Source organism: Amblyomma maculatum, chromosome 5 (genome assembly GCF_055883805.1).
Source record: "Amblyomma maculatum isolate TAMU_Amacu chromosome 5, ASM5588380v1, whole genome shotgun sequence".
Classification (NCBI taxonomy): domain Eukaryota; kingdom Metazoa; phylum Arthropoda; class Arachnida; order Ixodida; family Ixodidae; genus Amblyomma; species Amblyomma maculatum.
The window spans coordinates 131,206,387-131,225,035 of record NC_139348.1 but is presented as its reverse complement, the minus strand read 5'-3'; the positions used below and the strand labels follow the sequence as shown (position 1 = coordinate 131,225,035).

The 18,649-nt window shown below is 41.8% G+C and overlaps 1 protein-coding gene across 1 annotated transcript; it reads left to right on the top strand.

The window, feature by feature from the left end:
• Window positions 1-87: 87 nt before the first annotated feature.
• PGS1 (Phosphatidylglycerophosphate synthase 1) lies at window positions 88-18,547 on the top strand. The gene is made up of 11 exons (XM_084604333.1): window positions 88-138; window positions 801-916; window positions 2,613-2,690; window positions 6,421-6,606; window positions 8,482-8,609; window positions 10,927-11,108; window positions 13,335-13,489; window positions 15,440-15,592; window positions 16,836-17,055; window positions 17,889-17,971; window positions 18,319-18,547. Exons 2-11 carry the CDS (start codon window positions 812-814, stop codon window positions 18,436-18,438), a joined length of 1,410 nt encoding a protein of 469 aa, XP_084460459.1. The 5' UTR covers window positions 88-138; window positions 801-811; the 3' UTR covers window positions 18,439-18,547.
• Window positions 18,548-18,649: the final 102 nt, after the last annotated feature.

Here is an 18,649-nt window from a genome sequence, read left to right as displayed (position 1 = left end):
TATTAGTTTTTTATATATATGTTTTATGTTTTCAGTGATATGTGTAACTTTGGTGCTGATGCTGGCGCTCTTCTGCGGTATATTTAGTAACTACGCTGTCATCTGCTGGTAGAAGCGTGCTCGACCTGGATTTACCGTGTATGTTTGCAAATTCTTTTCGCTGTTTTCATTGTCCTTCCAGTGTTTCGGACGTTCGGATGAAATCTTTTATATTTGTCGGGCATCGCACATTTACAAACTGTCTCAGTCTGTTTGTTGCTAATGTTATCGAACTGCCTTACTGCGATGCAACGTGCGAGCGGCGTTGCGGCAGGCCATAGTTGTTTCGTTTTAGAGCTAAAGCGCTTACCCCGAGTAGAATCACATATTGCTGTTACGTTACGTTCTTCGATCCTGTGATATTTTGATGGTTGTTTATGTGAAGGGTAGCGACTCTAGCTTTTTAGCCGAGCTAAGCAGAAAAGTATCCTTACTACCTTGGGTTGCAGTTCCTAGAGGTGAACCTGAAAGACTTCAGAAGAAACGGACTGATTGCTCAAGACCTACTGTCGTGGTCCGATCTCGGTCAAGCTGTGCCGTGAGCGTAATGTTAACGCGCTTCACGTGTGATATCGCATTGCTACGTGACGTATTACTAACGAAATCGAAGAGGCTTCCCCTTAATAGCCGGGATCGTGTATACGAAAAAAGAAGTGGAGTTTAACAAATGATATAATCTGCAGACGATGATTCGAGACATCGCAAGGTGCATGCTTGCATGTGTTAATTGTTAAGGGCGGAATCGTTCGTTTCAATTTCAGCCATCGGGACCATGGAAGACTTCCACTGGCTGTGGAAGTTCGGCCCCGGGTTCACCATTTCGGGCGACAGTGTCACCGTGTTGCACGAACCTAGCGATTTCTACGAGAGACTGAAGGTATCTGACTCTGTGTGGAGGGCTGTTGTCTTTTATTTTCTAGGAAACAAAAGGAAGCAGAAGGAAAGCAGTTGACATAAAGTTATCATACAAATTAAAACAACATTAAAACAAACTACCATATCTTACATTAAAAGATGCTTCAGTTGATAGCATGCATGCATGTTGCTGGTGCCTTACCTGAGCATCCCTTTTTTGGTGATGTCAAATAAAGACCTCATGGTTTTATGAATCATTATTTATACTTACATTATGACCACCAAAAATGTTAGTGTTCCCTTGGAAACTTGAAAACATTACGAATTGTTTTATAAACGTTGCACATTTCATTTAAGGAACATGCAGGTCTAAAATCACAGTTTTTACCAATAAAAGGTGATTTTAAAATTTTGTTGTTTTGGATTGTGCATGTATTAAAGAAACTTTTCACCAAGTTTGGTTGCCACCTGCACAGTAGAAAATTTTAAATTAATTTTTGTTTAGATGGCGTTCATTACTCACTGCAAGACGCAGCCTCACAGCTGCCAAGAAACTGAACGCGGAGTGAATCTCAAATTAGAATGCTTGTTTTTCACGCTTTATAGCCAAAATGACCTGCTGTAGAGAGTACAGCAAACAACTAAAAAGAAAAACCGATAGAAAAGGCAAATATTGAGCGGCAGCAACAGCGGGTTGGCTGGTAAACCAAAATAGAAGCTTGGATTGATAAAACGCAGCACCAAAATTTGAACTCTGTTTCCACACCACTTGGAGCTTGGATAACCAAAGTGCTTGACAAGCTGGGGATAGAATATGGAGTCCAGACGGAGAGGCACGCCCAGCAAGCAACCAAGGAAAACATTTCACCAGTGCAGACAAGGTCACTGAATAGCTGTAAAGCTTAAAAAAAAAAAAGGCACCTGGAAGCAATTGCCACAGAACAGTATCGTGTTGAAAAGGACGGCCTAGCTTATGCACCAGACCACTTTTATTTATTAATTTAGGCCCTGAATTTGAATAGCGTATTCCGAAATTTTTAATTCAGTTTTCACTTTTTGCAAGAGCACAGCCATTATAGGATAATTACGATTTCCAAATTTTCACCAAGGGCTGCTTTCAAGGTGGTCTCTGGACTAAAATTTTGTTGGGAACAAAATATGGTACTTTTTGGATTTCTAACTGTTCTCTAAGAAAAAAAAAGTATCAAATACTATGTGACATATAATGATAACAGAAAAAAAATGAAGTTAGTTTGGCTCAGATTTTTGCAAACATGTCATAAAGAACCCACGGTTGGCCTTATCCTGCACAACGAATTACCTAGCAGTCATCAAAGCACAAAGGATTAGTACATCTTCATGATTTGTAAAACTATAGTTTTCCTAAGCTAACACAATTACTCATTATGACAACTGCCACTTTTTTTTCTATTTGTCCTAAGGGGATGAAACTTTGTATACTGTATATTCTAAAAAGAGGAAGATAGGCCATGCCTGAACATGTTATTGAAATTGGTGCAACAGTTCAAAAGTTAACCATTTAAACCCGCATCTCTCTTTAATATGTTCTGTGAGTTTATTCACATTGATAGCAAGTGGTTCTTTTACATAACTGCTTTTATGTATGGTCTGTGTTGCTTCGGTGTGCAATAAGGATCTAGCTTTTCACTTTAGTTTCCGTTTTGTTAATTCGCTTTTCACTTTTTCTGTCTTTTCAGAAGCTGACAGCATCTGCAAACAAGCGCATTGTGCTGGCTTCTCTCTACCTCGGCAATGGTGAACTTGAGAAGGACTTGGTAAACATTCTGCTGTGGTGGATGCCATTGAAACTTCTTTTAATGTGCAAGATTGGTGCACTGAGTTGTGCACTTTGTGTGCAACAAGTATGCGAAGGATTTTTGTAGGTTTATTTTGGCCGAGTCTTCTCCCACATGTAATGCTTATTCAGAATATTATATTGTTCTTCATAAATTGCACGTCAAAACAAGCATGCACAAAAACATCATTGTATAACTTAGTGTAGAAATTTAGGGTGGTGCTTCCTTACTGAAGCAGTCATGATTCATTCACTGCTTGACTTCACAAAAAATATTGCCAGCTGGAGCTGCCGGTAAAAACATTGCTTTTTCAGATGCAAAATTTAAACACTCACAAGTACTACAGTTTATAAAAGCATGTACCATAAGTTAATAATTGTTTAATATAGACCACTTACTTTATGCCATTTTTGCTACCTCTTAAAAGCACAGCATTTGATTGTAAAATAATGCCTTTAGTGTTTTATCATTATGGAATTGTTTATAATGGCTGCAGTCACTTGATTCACTCACTTTTAACTGAAAAGCTTGGCATGGAGGCAGGACTGCTTAAATACAGTATAGAACCTCATTGATATGTTCCCGGTTAATGTTCCTAGATAACAGAATTTCCTGATTTCTATACTCGAAAGTACAAAAAATTGTGGTTGTATAACATGTTTTGCGATCAATCGGACATGTGCTAACTAGCGCTTGTGACATGAAAAACTGATCAGCAGTGCTCACCTGCTGCAGTTGCTTTCCTGCAGTGCCTAGGTGCAAAAGGGCGAAGCATCAAAGAATGTTAGCGAGCCAATATACAAGGCGCCCATTCTCGTAGAAACATAACTTCATGAGGAGAAACATGGTGACTTCTTTGTGGTGCCTTAGAGGCATAGGGGTGAACCATATGATAACTACAACTATTCACCTGAATACGAGCGGGCCAGATCTGGGGGACGCAGCATAAGCAAAAATGCAATGACTGTAAGCCATCACAATGGCTTCTCCACATGCCACCGGTGTAAGAGGAGAAAGCATCTCGTCATTACCTTCTACGAACCGGCTAGATCTTTTCCACACTTAGGACAGTGCAAATATGGACTGAGTACTATGAGAACTAAAAAAAGGAAAAGGAGCTATGCATACTGGATGCATGATTCTGTTCTGTCAACGATAAGGTCCTCTGAGCAGCGTCACCTGGCGACCGATAACGGAAATATTGTAAAAATGAATAAGAGTGCAAGCCTGCCATACTCGTTGCTTCAGTGGCGCAATGGATTGACAGTACTTACATGAGCACTGAGCGAATAAAACATCTGTTCGAATCCTGTAGTGCAATTTTTTTTTCTGAACTTTTTTTTAAATTGCGACGTTAAAGTAAGCTACCAAGGTCTTTCCTGGGGTGTGTTCTCTTTTAGGTTGCAATTCGTGATGTTTTAATTCTTAATAGCCGCAAAACCAGCCGTGAACAGAGCCACAAGGTGATGGCGTGACAATGGTAACACTATTCAGTTACCTTCACCGTAATCATTTCCTGCCTTCAGTGAGTGTATGTTACCTTTAGGTTGCGTTCAGAGATACCTCTCGGTAACAATCACCATTTAACCCGCTGAAAGGCAACCAGTGAGGAGAAAGAAGTTGCAGGACCCTACCATTGAGGAAACTGAATTACGCATACTGGATCTCTGTAAATGCTAATCTACACTTTTACATGGTGAAAGTCTCAATTCTAGATGCCTCTGCACTTCATTCAGCAGTTAATTTTTTTTCAAAGCCAAGCAGTTCGAATCATAAATTTTTTTCCCTGACTTTTTAAGAACATATCAACGAGTTTTTACATATTTGCAGTTTTCCATGAGACTGAAAGTAGTAAGGTAGACTGAGGTGCCAGTCAGACTTAATGCTTCAAACACAAATGAAACGGTATGATGGGGATGGGGATGGCTAGAACAGAACAGGAAGCTGCATCCCAGCAATGAACAAAACATATGCTTGTGCTATCCATGAGAGAATACCGAAAACACACAAAGATAACAAAATCTAATGGTCAAGCAAATAACAACAAAAAATTTACAACCAGGAAGGCTGTTGCTTTCGCTTATTCATAGTTAAAAACGTTTCTTGTCCAGTAGGTACTGATGCATGTAATGCTGCCGATTTTCTCTATTTCATGGGGTTCTAAGATTCCTCTAGCCAGCAGATCTTCACCTTGCCCCAGAATCTTAGCATAATTCAAGAAACAGCCTTTACAATTCCTACAATGCTTTGGTACATGTCTGCTGAGTTCCATGGGAAAAAACAATTAAAGCAGGTTCCCCAAGCCTTATGTTCAGATGCCTGCCCATCTGTCTTATATATACACTACTGTAATGGACAGGGAACTGGCACACAGGGCCAGATGGCCAAGGAACAAGTGATTTGCTTTGTTTCATCTGTCATCATAGATTCTTAACCCTCTCTTGTTCTGTTAAAGTGCATTGAAAGGTTAAGGGGAGCCAAAAACATGATTCTAGTTCTGAATTTCTCCTCCATTCTCATCGAGTTGTGGGAATGTTTGTGCACAAAATCTGTACATCGAACTTTGCTGCCCGGTGCTACTTCATAAACATACTGACATTTGGACAAGTTAGTATGTATGCATACTAGTACTTCAATAGTGCATCAAGACAGGAGAAAACAGAGACATAAGCAGGAGGTGACCATCAGTCAAATATATTTAAAAAAAAAAACGCAAACAATATGGGCATATATACTGGGAAACAGAAAAGTTAAACACAGTCAGAATGATTACTTAGGTGACGTATAGGAGGTGAGATACTTCACCACCTTGTCAGACTAGGTTGCAGAAGAATGTCTGATGCATGTTGCACCCTTACTATGAATATCGGAAGCCTCCACAGTTTTTCATTTGAAGCTGTCCTTATTCTGGAAGGGAATGTGTATGTTCTTGTAAACTGGTGCATGTTTTTTACAATCCCTGAAAATACTTCTTTCATTTCTTTCACAAATTATTCCCCTTTCATGCACAACTGTCCACTGTAGAAAGCAAAAATATGAGCATGGAAAGGAGCGCAAATGGTAGAGAGATCCCCTTTCCCATAACCTTTGGTTGGAAGAAGCATAGAATGTGAGCTGATTTAGAAGGATATGTAGATCTTAAGATGTAATGATAGGCTGACATGCAAAGTCATGGAGGCTTCCTATATCCATAACAAGGGTGTGACATGCATCAGCAACCTTTCCCTGGGACCTTATTTGGCAAGGAATCCAGCATAGATGTGCGCAGGGTCCTGCTTTAGGGAGAGCCAAGTTTCACCGTAGTGCTCGCTCCCTATTCCCACAAGGCCCCTACAGCCAAAACACAGTGCAAAGATGAGAAATGGTTATAAAATATTTATTTTGATGTGATGGAGTAGCAACACATACAAAAACATTCTATGCTTAAGCAAAACAAGCTTCGCCATGGATTACTTTTAAAAATGATGCACAGGTGATGCAGTGTGAAGGTATTGGGGCGAACTTGGCGCCCCCCTTAGAGGATAAGGGGTGGTCCACCCCCCACCTCTCCCCTTCCCCGTGCCCCCCTCTGCGTACGTCTACGGAATTAAGTATGCCGCTCGGCTAAATTGAAAGATGTTTCTGTCATTGTTATTTTGACTAAGCGCATCTCCTACTTCCTTGATGTCACTGTGGTGCATTGGAGAAAAAAGAACCTGTTGAAACGCAGGTGTCAGAGCTTCATGCAGCAGCCAGGCGTAGCGTGGAGGTTCGTGTGCTGCTCGACTACACCAGGGGGTCAAGAGGCGAGATCAACTCTCGCACCATGCTCATGCCCATGCTTCAAGAGTTTGGTGGGAAACCTAGCGATGACACGGGTGGCGGAGAGGCAGTTGAACCTTCAGGCCAAGTGCAGGTTTGTTGATGATGCTGCCTGTACGGAGTGTGGCATTGTCAGTGGACGCAGGTGCATGCCTTTACAGTTCGCAAGTTTGTTCGTAGTCATGTTTCACTCAGAACAAGAATTTTGCAGTTCGGTATTACAGGTGCCTGGTTTTCTGGCAGTATTTGCCCACTCTATCTTAAATATTGCAACATACTTTATTTTCACGATTCTAAGCACCCCACTAACTTCGCAGAAAAATTTGGAAAAAAAAATTTGCAAACGAATCTAAGTACTGCATTTTTTTTTGCAAGGAAGAGAGCGTAGACAAGGCTGCAAGCGCACTTGCTCACTCAGTCAAGCCACAGCCATTGGAGACCCAAGGTGCAGCGTGATCTCCAGCTTGTGTTGCTGCGTTCCGACACTACACTACAGGTGGCAGCACAGGACGGCAAAAGCTGACTGAAAGCGATTCCGAACACTATATCAGTGTGTTCTCAGGTGAACCTAGAGTCAACGGCCATTCAACCGATCTTGGCAAGTTGCAGGTATTGCAGACCCGCGTTGCTTTTTTTTGTGTCGGCTGTTTGGTATCCAGTTTGAAAAGGGCTGTTATGGCTTAAGCTTCAACCGAACTTCAATCGCATTTATGGAAGATGTTTGCCAAATAAACTTATTTCTCACACCCTTCTCTTCAAGATACCGACACGGAAACAAGGGAGGCGGGAGTGGGTAGATTTTTTTCATTCCTGTACCCCCCTCACTTTGGGTATCGCAGTCATGGAAAAAAGGCGGTGCTTAGAATCGAGTAAATGCAGTATGTTAACTGCTTTCTCACTGTGAATTCCTTCAACTCCCATTTCTTTGCACTTTTCTCCGAGAGGTGTATCTGCCCCCCCTCTGAACTTTTCTTCTTTCACGAAAAAAGATTTCTATCATGTGAATAAATATGGTACCGGAAATTAAGTTTCATTTTTTTATGAAAGATATCATTAGAACAGTTTGGCTTGTTTTTGACTGTTTAACACAAGCCTCCAAGTTACCTTGCAGTCTAGGTGTGCAGTTTGTGGCGCAGGGATTCACTAATTCTCTTTGTCACTGCTGCCCTTCCTTTTAGAGCCCAATTAGAGCATGAGTATACCCGTTCACCAGGCATTGCACATTTCCTTGCTCAAGCGCCGCTTTATCTTAATATTTACCCCAATTTATTTATTTACCCAATTTTACCCCAACACTGATGTCCTACTGGGCTCAAAGCAACTTTTGAGAATAAAAGCTACAGTACCTGTAAGAGGCATAACACGCTATGAGTAGAATACAGCCTACAAATACAAAAAGCAGCAGTTGGTAACAGTGCACCATGCTCTTCAGTGTCCTGTTAAAGTCTGCTGACCAGTCACAGTACTAAAAAAAGTTGGCCTTGTAATGTTCAACTATAGCAAACAGACTAGAGTTGCCAAATTCTTGAGCTTATAGTTTCCTCTCATGCTTAGCTTCTTTTTCGAGGGTTATGGGACAATGGAAAAAAAAAAACTTTAAAAATAGACATTTTTATCACAGAGGGGTTCTGTTTGGTAGTCCTGAATATGGATGAAGCTTCATCTAGCAGCTACTAGCCTTAAAAGTACTAATTAGTAATAATGATAAGTAGTTTACAGGAAAGGAAAGCCCCAGTATCTCACACTTTTTCTGCGGACACCTGAACCACCTCGATCAGCCTGTTCTTGTTTTCATTCGCCAGTGAGATTAAAGAGGATAATGCTTGCGTGCTTTACTGCATATAGCTTCAAATACTGGTTATCAACCAGTGGAGGGGGCAGTATGTAGTTGACTATGTTAAGGGATTAAGCATTGGGCTGACAGGTTCACACTGGCAACAGTTTCCACAGTCATATTTCATGCTCACAGGTGGCACTCTATCACAGTCCACGGCTCCGTGGCCTTATCCGCTGGTTGCTTCCAACACGTTGGAACGAGACACTTGGGCTGACTCACCTGAAGGTCTACCTTTTCGACGACACCCTCATACTGAGTGGGTGAGTGTGAGTGCCCTCTACATCATCACTTATGACTGAGCACTACCACCTTGTCTATCCATCAGCAGGCTTATACTGTATGTTGTGAATGCACTATTTTCTATCAGATAAAGTCATTAGTGGCTGAGTATCTCGGATAGAGCTTTTAAAATGTGAGAAAAATTTATCTTTATAAACCATATTGTGTGCTTGGCCCAAATAGGCACACTGCAACAAACTTGTGTTAGTTTTCTGCATCTCGAAACTCCATGCAGCACATTTTGATAGCATATTTGCTACTGCTTCCACATTGTTCCAGATTATAGTTGCATTTGGCAGCTCTACCTCAACATTTTTCATGCCAGCTTTAAACTGAACACAACTAAAAGCCGCAAGCATTCTCTTTCTGTGATTACCATTGATCGTGCAAGTTGCTGCTGTCACTGCCAAGCTGTACAGTTCTTTGTGGGCGCAAGTTAGTCCTATAAAGAATTTATTTTAGAAGCCGTTCAGTGCCCTTCCCAGCTACTGAACTATTGTCGCCACAATGTGACAGTGTATTGTGTCATTTGTCACGGGGCTTGCATGAATGCTCGTTACTAGGGCCCGTTACTTTGCTATGTTTTCCATTCTTGAACACTTGTAAGGTTTCAGTCTACACATTTGAAGCAATATTGTATTAACTAGGCTTTGTGTCCTGAAGAAAGTAATATTGTGGCAAGTTCTTGAAGTGAAGTGATGAAGTGGCGATGTTTTCTAATCATCTAATGATCTCTATAGGGATTATTTAATTTACTTTTCGTCCTGCTTATGCCATCTGTGTAGTCATATTTTTGTAGTAAGAGCAACATTGGTCGCAGTTTCGCCATTACGCCGTGCCTCTCAGTGCCTGTCCAAAGAGCGAAGAAAGGAAAAGAAATCGCGGGAGGCGGTAGCTGGCAGCTGACGTGGCTTTTAAAATGTGGAGCTGCCAACGCAGGTCTCTCCTTTCATATGGGAGGATGATATCACAGTCAGCCTGCCAAAACCCTTACATTCACGTTATCCCTAGGCAATGCAGGCACGTTCATACGGCTTGGTTAAAGCGAGGGTTTATGTTGGCTGGTAGCTTACGCTACCGCATCATCGCGAAGATGGGAGTGAAAACAGAGGAAACAAGGTGTCGTAGTGGAGGGCTTTAGACCATCGCGCTGTAGAGGCTTTTGCCTCATTGCACTTAATGGTCAAAAGGGCCCCCTGTGGCATAAATAAACCTGAAACGCTAAAATAAACTAGTACTATGTTCAAAACCCATGTCTTTACTTTCAAGCCGAACCTAAGCGAACCGATGCAGATAGCCCTCGCGTAACTCCAGGTTTAACAACAAGCTAAACCACAGCTAACTTTCTTTTTTTGTCACGTTTTTATTGTGACATTCTTGATTTCATTTACACCTTGTAGAAATACCACATTTGCACGAATACTACACGGCTGCAAATACAACATGAGCTTGATTCTTTTAGAAAACAAAGATTTGCATGAGCATGGCTTGTTCTGCTTCTTCGATGTCACTTAAAAGGCAGTACTACTATTCTTCCCTGTGAAGCAAAGCTTCATGTTGCAATGCAGGTTCTCTCACAGCTCATGAGTCTGGTGGCTAAGCCATATCAAAGAGTGCCAGTTTATCGTTTTTGGTATTCGTTTGTATCCGAACGTTGGCCTAGCAATTCTAGGCTGCGCTTGTGCCGCGATGTTATCATTCCATGGGAGATACATCATACAGTCAGACACACTTTACGATAACCTTTTCTTCAAAACAGATGTCTTTACTATAAATGAGATGAAATGTACAGTCACCTATGAAAAGCAAATTGGGACTGCAGTTTCACTTTACCAAGTCTGAGTTTACTAGAGCAAGCTTCTGCTGTGATAATACCCTGTACTATATCTTTATAACTCACATTCCTTACTTGCACCTCAAGAAAAATAGTTGTCCAGTTTGACTGGCTTGTTTTCCCTATTCCTGCTTTGTAGAAATGGTTGCTGCAGTTGCCCTACTGCTAATTGGATACTTCTAAGATTTGCACTTGACAGTTTCTGTTCCATGATGTCACAACCATTGCCAGTGAAAATTGAACTTATGATATAACCTAATGGATTTTTGCTTTCTTGAAACTGGGGCACATCCATCTTTATTGCAGTATCATACATTCCACAGGACATTGCACTAAATCTTCGCTTTTCTACAGGACCATCAAGCTTTTTGTGACTGCAGTTTGTATTGTTATTCTGTACTTGCTTCATGAATGAATAAGATGACGATGGCAAGTTTTCTCTTGTGATTTGCCTTTTGGTCCAGGGCCAACCTTAGCGACCAGTACTTCAGAAACCGGCAGGACCGCTACGTGGTCTTCCAAAACTGCCCTCCCCTGGCCGACTACTTTGCACGGGTTGTCCAGACTGTGTCCTCTTTCTCACTGCAGCTTCAAGCAGACGACTCGGTCACAGTTCACCCAGGCTTCAACATCCACCCTTTCAAAGGTGCTATATAAGTTCTATATAAGGTTTATATAAGGTGCGTATATAAGGCGTTCAAAAAACTGCAAAAACATCAACTCTAGGCTGCATGGTTACATTTTATAGCAAAAAAATGTGGCTGTGAAAAAGTGTCCTGTGTTAAGGCATGACATTCTAGCTCAAAAGATGATGAGCGCACTACATCAGTCGAACCCGGTTATATCGAACCCGGATATATCGAATTTTGGTTATATCGAACTCATGGAATATCCCCTTGAATATCCCATGTAAAAGTATAGGAAAGCCGCGTCGTATATCGAACTTAATTTCACCGGTCGTTCGATATATCTAACTCCGCACCACGCAGTGGAAAGCGTGCCTTCCCCAAATACGATCGCATCACCCTTGGCCGTTTGCCGCGTGACGTTTTCAAGTCATGCGCGGAAGGAATGAGAAGGAACAGTTCGGCGATGGCTGGTCTGGGCAGAGCCGCGCCCATCCCCCAAAGGCGCACGCATCTGCAGTTGCATCTGCAGTTATCGTTTCCCGCGCGCCAACACATGACGTTTGCAAGCCATGTGCGTGGGTGTGCCCATTCTTTTGCCGAGCTATCTCTCTCCTTCAGTACGCGCTACACATGCGCCAAGCCAGCTCAGCCCGTTTTCAGACAGACGTCGGACGCTTTCTCCAGCGTGTGTTGCGAACCCTCTGCGCGCTGACGTGGCTATGGCGCCTGCGGACGTTAAGAAGCGGCATCTCTCTCTTTGCTTTTTTTTTTTTTGAGAGTCATCCTTTCTTATCGTAGTGCTGTTCGGACGTTAAGTAGCGGCAGTTTTTTTTTTTTTTTTTTTTTTGTGGGATTCGTTTATTCTGCATGTATGAATCAACGAAAGCACGCGGTCAGCTGCTGCGATCATGACGCCCGCCCCAAGCGCGGCGTGGCTTGTGCTATCAAGCCATCACGAGCACTCTGCCAAGTTCGCTCCCCGCCACCGCAGGAGCTATCAAAAGATAAACGCGCTCGGACGTTATCGCTGCGCAGCATCTTGGCACGCTGCCAAGAAATGAGCTGTGGATGAGAATACTGAAACGGAGTGACGCGCGCCATCGATATGCAGGCGAAAACGCTCGCGATTTCTGCCGCGGCGACACAGAAACCTTGTTTTGAGCTGCCATGGTGGCTCGAGCGATAGGGACGCAGTTCCAACAAGTTTGAAATTTTTCGCTCTGTCGCTGCCGCTCGTCGCTGAGATTGCTCAATCGCTTGCATGTGAGCGAGCTGGCCTTTACGAATTTTTTTTTTTCAAATTCTCGGTGCAAAAATGGAGGGTGGGTTCATTATGCGAGTGGGTTGATTACGCGACAAATACGGTATCGTTTTTTCGCATCGTAAGTGCCGTCACACGCCGATTTCTGTATATCGAATTATCGATATATCGAACTATTTCGCGATCCCCTTCGAGTTCCATATATCCGGGTTTGGCTGTATACCTTTCTCAGTGCAGCACGTACAAAAAAATTAACCCTCTCATGTTCTCTCGGTTGCTACTGATATATGTTGTATTGGCTGTTAACAGGCTTAGCCTGTCCTAACAAATTTTTTTGAGGAATTGCCACGAGCTGACTGTTGTGGCAGAGTAAGGGGGCAAGCCAACTAGAGTAAGGACATTTCAGTACAGGCAAAACATGCTGTGAATATTGAATTAGATACTCAGCAACAGTAAAAACTGAGCCCTGAGCAAACTGTACATGTTCAATACTTGATAGACAGATACATTGAAGCTTGTCTTTGTGCTGTTCCAGATTAACACACCATCCTAAGATAAGCGTGCATGTGTTATCCCAAAGGCAGGAGCTCACATTCTCCATGCTAGACTTTTGTGGCCACAGGTGAAGCCCATGCTCACAAATCTGTTTCGGCATTAAAATGAGATGTGATGACCCACTGAGCACTTGGTCATTGTTTCAAATGATTTCTGGGATGAGCCAGCACCTGGGTTCTACCTGGTGGCAAACATCTCCACCTGTCGACAATGTTGTGCACTCAGTATTTTACCATCTGATGCTTACTCTCCGCTGGATAGTTAGAAGCGTAGAAATAATTAAAGTTTAGATGTTTGCTCTGGTGGGCTAAAACCTTTCAAGCTGCTGAGCATTTCTTGGAAAGCGAGGAACGTATTTTTGGCTTCGGAAGCAGGTAGTACCCATGTTGGTGCGTGAATTATATTACAGTGCATTTCTCACCCTCAGGTGACAGGAGCGCATTTGTGGCGGCTGCTAACAAGCGGCTATCGGAGCTCATCAAACCAAATAGGGACGCACCTCCGGTGGCAAGGCAAAGCGGCAGTCCGGCTGACACCTGGGTCTTCCCACTGCTCCAGATGGCTCCGCTAGGCATCACACAGGTGCATAGGCGGGCCAATTACCAGTCTTATTTCCTATTAATTTTGCCAAACCTTGTATATTGAACGCACACAGTCGGGAAGTAAAGTTGTCTGACTAAAATGTTTGAAACTCACCGGAGCTGAACAAGTTGAAATCCGCATTGTATAAAACATGTATAGAACAGTATATTAATATACTGTTACTTTATTTAGCAATATGAGGGAGACTTGTGAGGCTTGGGCTTTTGCCTCCATACTTGTTTTGCATGAAGAGATCTAATGGCACTTTCTGGCACGTAGCTGCTACCACCTGTACATCTATACCTGGTGTCCCAGCTAAATGTAACCAAGCTTTTAAAAAAGATGAAGTGCCTTAGCCCAGTGTAATCAGCTGTAAGGTGTATAAAGTTGCCTGGCCTATTCTACAGTGTTTCTTTTTTGTTTGCTATAGTTATTTAATATGTATTGACCGATTAGCTAAATTTGTAATTATTTCTTTCAGAAACCAGCTGTCACTGCAAAAGATGTAGAGTGCCTCAAAAAACAGCTAGCCGCATTGTTTCCATTAAGGTATGACTTTAGCCCTCAGAAAATGTTATAACGTGGCCACTCACTCATTCAAATATTTTGCATAAGGGTGTACTAATATTGAAATTTTTGAGTGTGAATCAAATACGAATACGGAAAACAAAATTTTACTATTAAAATCGAATATCTAGTAAGTGAAAAAGAAAGAAAAAAGAACTACAAAAGATTAAGAATAGCAAATATTGTTCATCTTGTTTATTTCAGAGTTCACATGGTATTTGCAAACAAAAATTAAACTTTAATTTCACAGACGTGTATACCCTACTGAATAATTCGGTATAAATAATATACAGAATACCGTAAACGGGTCGTTTGTAAAAGAAGGACCTGCATGAAACTAGGTGTAACTTTCATATATGCACTGAATTCATTAAACTCAATAATTCGGCCTTTAAACCAGAAAAAATGTCCGAATTAACCAAAAGCTCAAATTATTGAATGGGCCTGAAGAAACTGCCAAAAACCGTTTTAATCACAATACTAATTCTATCTGATGAACACGTGACCTGCGAGATGGACATCTACATTTGAGATGAAACCATAGTGAGAACGACGTTTCGTCTCAGTTTCTTTAAGTGCTTTGCTTTGTGCACACAGTCAAGAAGGTCCTCTTCACGAAAGGGAAAGGTCCCTCTTTCACAAAACATCCCCGTAGCATTTTGAGAATACTTCACTGCACAGTCAGCATGGTCAACTATTGCGTTGAAGCTCGGCGAATTAAAAAGTGTTTAGTATACTCGGTATTGTTCAAATAATTGGAAAACTTCTAACATCATTCTTTGGAATATGAATATGAATTGAATAAAAAACTTATTCTAATTGTATTCAAAATTTTGAATATTCGCACACCCCTAATCTTTCCTGGAAAGAACACTTCAGAAGAGAAAAGCGGATTTTGTTCTTTGTGACATGCCTCGAGACACTAAGTGCCACTGCTGTCATGGGGATTTTTTTTTTACTTTGTGGGTTATCGGTTTAGGCCAATAAAAAGGAACTGCTTTATATAAACAGTAGCTTGATACAAACATTTTTTTGCTGTTTTTTTATGATGATCTACAACTTTTGTTTTGACCCCTTGTTTCTGAAGCCAGTTATGAGAAACCTAGCTAATTGTTCATTACAATTTGACTTTGGCAAATAAAATAATATCCTTGATTAGGCCAGCTGACTCTTAACAGCTCAGAGTTTATTTCACTGGGGCTAGGATACTCCACATTTTCTAAAAGCTTGGTTACGTTTAGCTGGGACACCTGATATTGTATGAGAAAACAGCCTAAACAAGTAGCTACTCTACTGCTGAGCAAATAGCTCTGACTGCACCGAGCTTTATCTCAAGCAACATCAAGGTGAAGCTTCATCTTCACACTTGTTGCATTCTCACAGGACCAGGAAGTCACCGAGCACCTCCTTGCACATGCTCCTCTGCGGTCAACGCTGAGACTGGCGACGGGCTACTTCAACCTCACAGAGCGCTACTCCAATGTTATCCTCAATAATAAGAGTTCATGCTTTGACCTCCTCGTTGCTTCACCCAAGGTGCGAGATGTTTGCCATTGTGACAGTGCTCTTGGCTGTTTTCGTAAACTGCTATACTATGGCTTTTCTGGTCACCTTTAGTCATGAAGCTGCAAAAGTAAAAGCTGTAAAAGTAAAAAAAACTGCAAAACTCAGATATTTAGGACTTCCATAGTAAACTAGGCAAGACACAGAGTGTGAGCTAGTTGTAAGTTTTCGTTTTTATTTATTTTTTTTTCACTGTGTATCTCATCTTGTTCGTGCCGGCTTAGTACCTTATTGTGATGAGTTAGGAGCCAGCCTGGTTATCGTATTTTCTGTGTATAGGACGCACCATTATATAAGACACATCCCACATATTTAGAGGCTTTCAATGAAAAAGTTGCTATATGTATAAGATGCACCTCTATTTACTCAGTCTGTTGGACTTGACTACACATGCTTGCGCAAACATCTCAAAATTCTCCGTGCCTGTGAGAAACATTCTTTTGTGACATGATAGAAAAAGAGACAACAATCACAGCCAAAAATTCTCTCGTACAGGCAGAGCAGCGGCACTTTATTTTACTCAAAGCTTTGCAGAGATGTCATTTTTGGACGCACTGTCGAAAAGTTCACCAACTTCTGGTGGCAGTGCTGCTGAGACATCCTCTTTGCACTTGTAATGGCTGCTCTGATTGTCGCCATACTCGGGTGCAGTGCTTGGGTATCATTGTGCTCAGACGCCGAGAGCGTGCGGCGCAGTATACATAGGAAAGGGTAAACACGCATGCAATAGCCACCAAGTAATGCTGCAACTGCCAACTAGAAAAGTGAATCGTCTTGTCCTTGGTCTGCATTCCGAGTTTGCATCATTATCAAAAGCGTTGCTATATCTCAGACTTCAATACAACTGATTGCTGGACACACTGGAGATAGCGACACTTTATATAATGATGCAAACTCGGAATACATACCCTGGCTTGTCTAATCTTAAGAACCAAAAGTTAGATTAGTTTATACATACTATTCGTTTCTACAGAGCAGACAAGAAAAAAAGCAGAGGCTGTTACTGGTGCTTGCTTGGGCTTTCTCAAGGTTTTGCTTATGCCTTCTTGTCTGTTGTCTTTCAACCTGATATCATAAAATATGACTGTGTACCCCTCATTCGGTGTTTCATTGAAACTAGTGGAGCTTGTTTGCAGTTTCATAATTGTAGTGGTCATGGGCATCTTTCAATCATAACAGCCGCATTAGTGAACCATGTTGTTTCACTGTGGCACAGGTGAATGGCTTCTACGGTGCAGAGGGTATCAGCAGCGTGATCCCAACGGTGTACACGCTGCTTCTGCGGCAGTTCTTTACACGGGTATGGCCATCACACAACCATGTTCAGGTGGGCGAGTACGAGCGCCCTCACTGGACATTCCACGGCAAGGGCCTCTGGCTCTGGAAGGACGGCCAGCCTTGGCCATGCCTTTCACTCATTGGGTCACCAAACTTCGGTGAGTGCCACTGCTCGGACCTGCTGTTGAAAACCAAAGGTGAAGGAAGCAAAGGTCGCTCACTCTGCTCACCAGCTCACCAGACCAGTGACTATGGAGACATTAATTTAAAAAAAAAAAAAAGCATTTTTCTAGCAGCGGGTACAGTTGGACTAACTGAAAATGGCATTTTCCAACTGGAGAAGAACACGACAGTTTGTGCATCCATGTGCAGTGCACAAAGGATGCATATTATAAGTGGTGATGTCAAATTGGCAGCATGTTGAATAAAAACTTGAATTGTTAGATGGCCCAGCAACAATGCATTCATAACCACAAATGTGACAGAGAGAGAAACAGAAATAGGTATACAGGGAGGTAGGGAGTATATAGTTATGGCATCAGGTGTGAAAAGGCGGGCATTGGAGGGATACCACCAGACTGGAGCAAGCAGGTCATAATCATGCTTAGCATCATGCCACCTTTGCTTTTTAACCACAAATTCTGAATGTCTGTAGTTGGCGCTGTGTGTTTTAGTTTTACTTGCTTATTTATATCATTTTTATTTTATCCAGGGCAAAGAGTTCATTTTATTAGGCCTTTTCCAGTAAACCACTCATTCAATCATTCATACTTAAGTCCCTTTTTTTTTAATGTTTAATGTCGCTAATAAGATGTAAAGGTAATTCCTAATAGTATACTACTTCTAGTACAAGGCCCACTTTTCTTCATGATTTTGTTCTTTTATAACATTACCCAGAACATCACACAATAACAAATAAATTCCACTTGTGTTGTCTGCTCTGGGTCGTTCAACATCTCTTGTTGTGGTTATTTGCTCAATGCATCTGCAGGCTTCCGGTCAGTACACCAGGACCTCGAAGCACAGGTTGCCATCATCACAACAAATGAGAAATTGCAAAGGCAGTTGAACCATGTAAGTGCTGCTCTGTTGTTTTCTTTATGTAACTTTTTTTGTAAAATGAACTTTAATTACTGTCTCAGCTTGGCTAAGCTTGGAAGGTACTATAACTGATGTGGCAAATCAGAGAAAACAGAGCAACAATGAAATGGGATGAGTGTATCACTTATTACTTCCTAAAGAGCTACTCAGATTAGTCTAGGCTATATTAGTTCAAAATTGAGAACTCCTTTAGGTTTACATCATGCCACTTGAAATTTGAAGGCTGATATTGTTAGCTTGCTGTTTTTATGGCAGCTAGCCTGCACAAATGGCCTGGTTCCTCATGAATTACTTTCCATTTCACATTTTCTCCTTCACAGGAGCAGCAAAGGCTGTATGAACTGGCAGCGCCTGTCTCCCTCGCCACATTTCAAAACCCCAGTCGTCACGTGCCTTTCTGGGTCCGCCTCCTCATGCCACTGCTGAGACCACTCTTCTGACACGTGACCTGTGTGTCACACGCAAAGAAAGCAATAAACATGTACTATATGTTTTTTTTTTTTTTAGATTTACTGTTAAAAATAAGTAAGCGATATGGTCAAAGTTATACATCTGCATTCTGTTTTACTTCTCCAGCCATTTGGGTCCATCTGTTCAAAATCGCATAATATGTATTGCTTTCTAGTTTCTTATACCATATAGTAGTTGCAA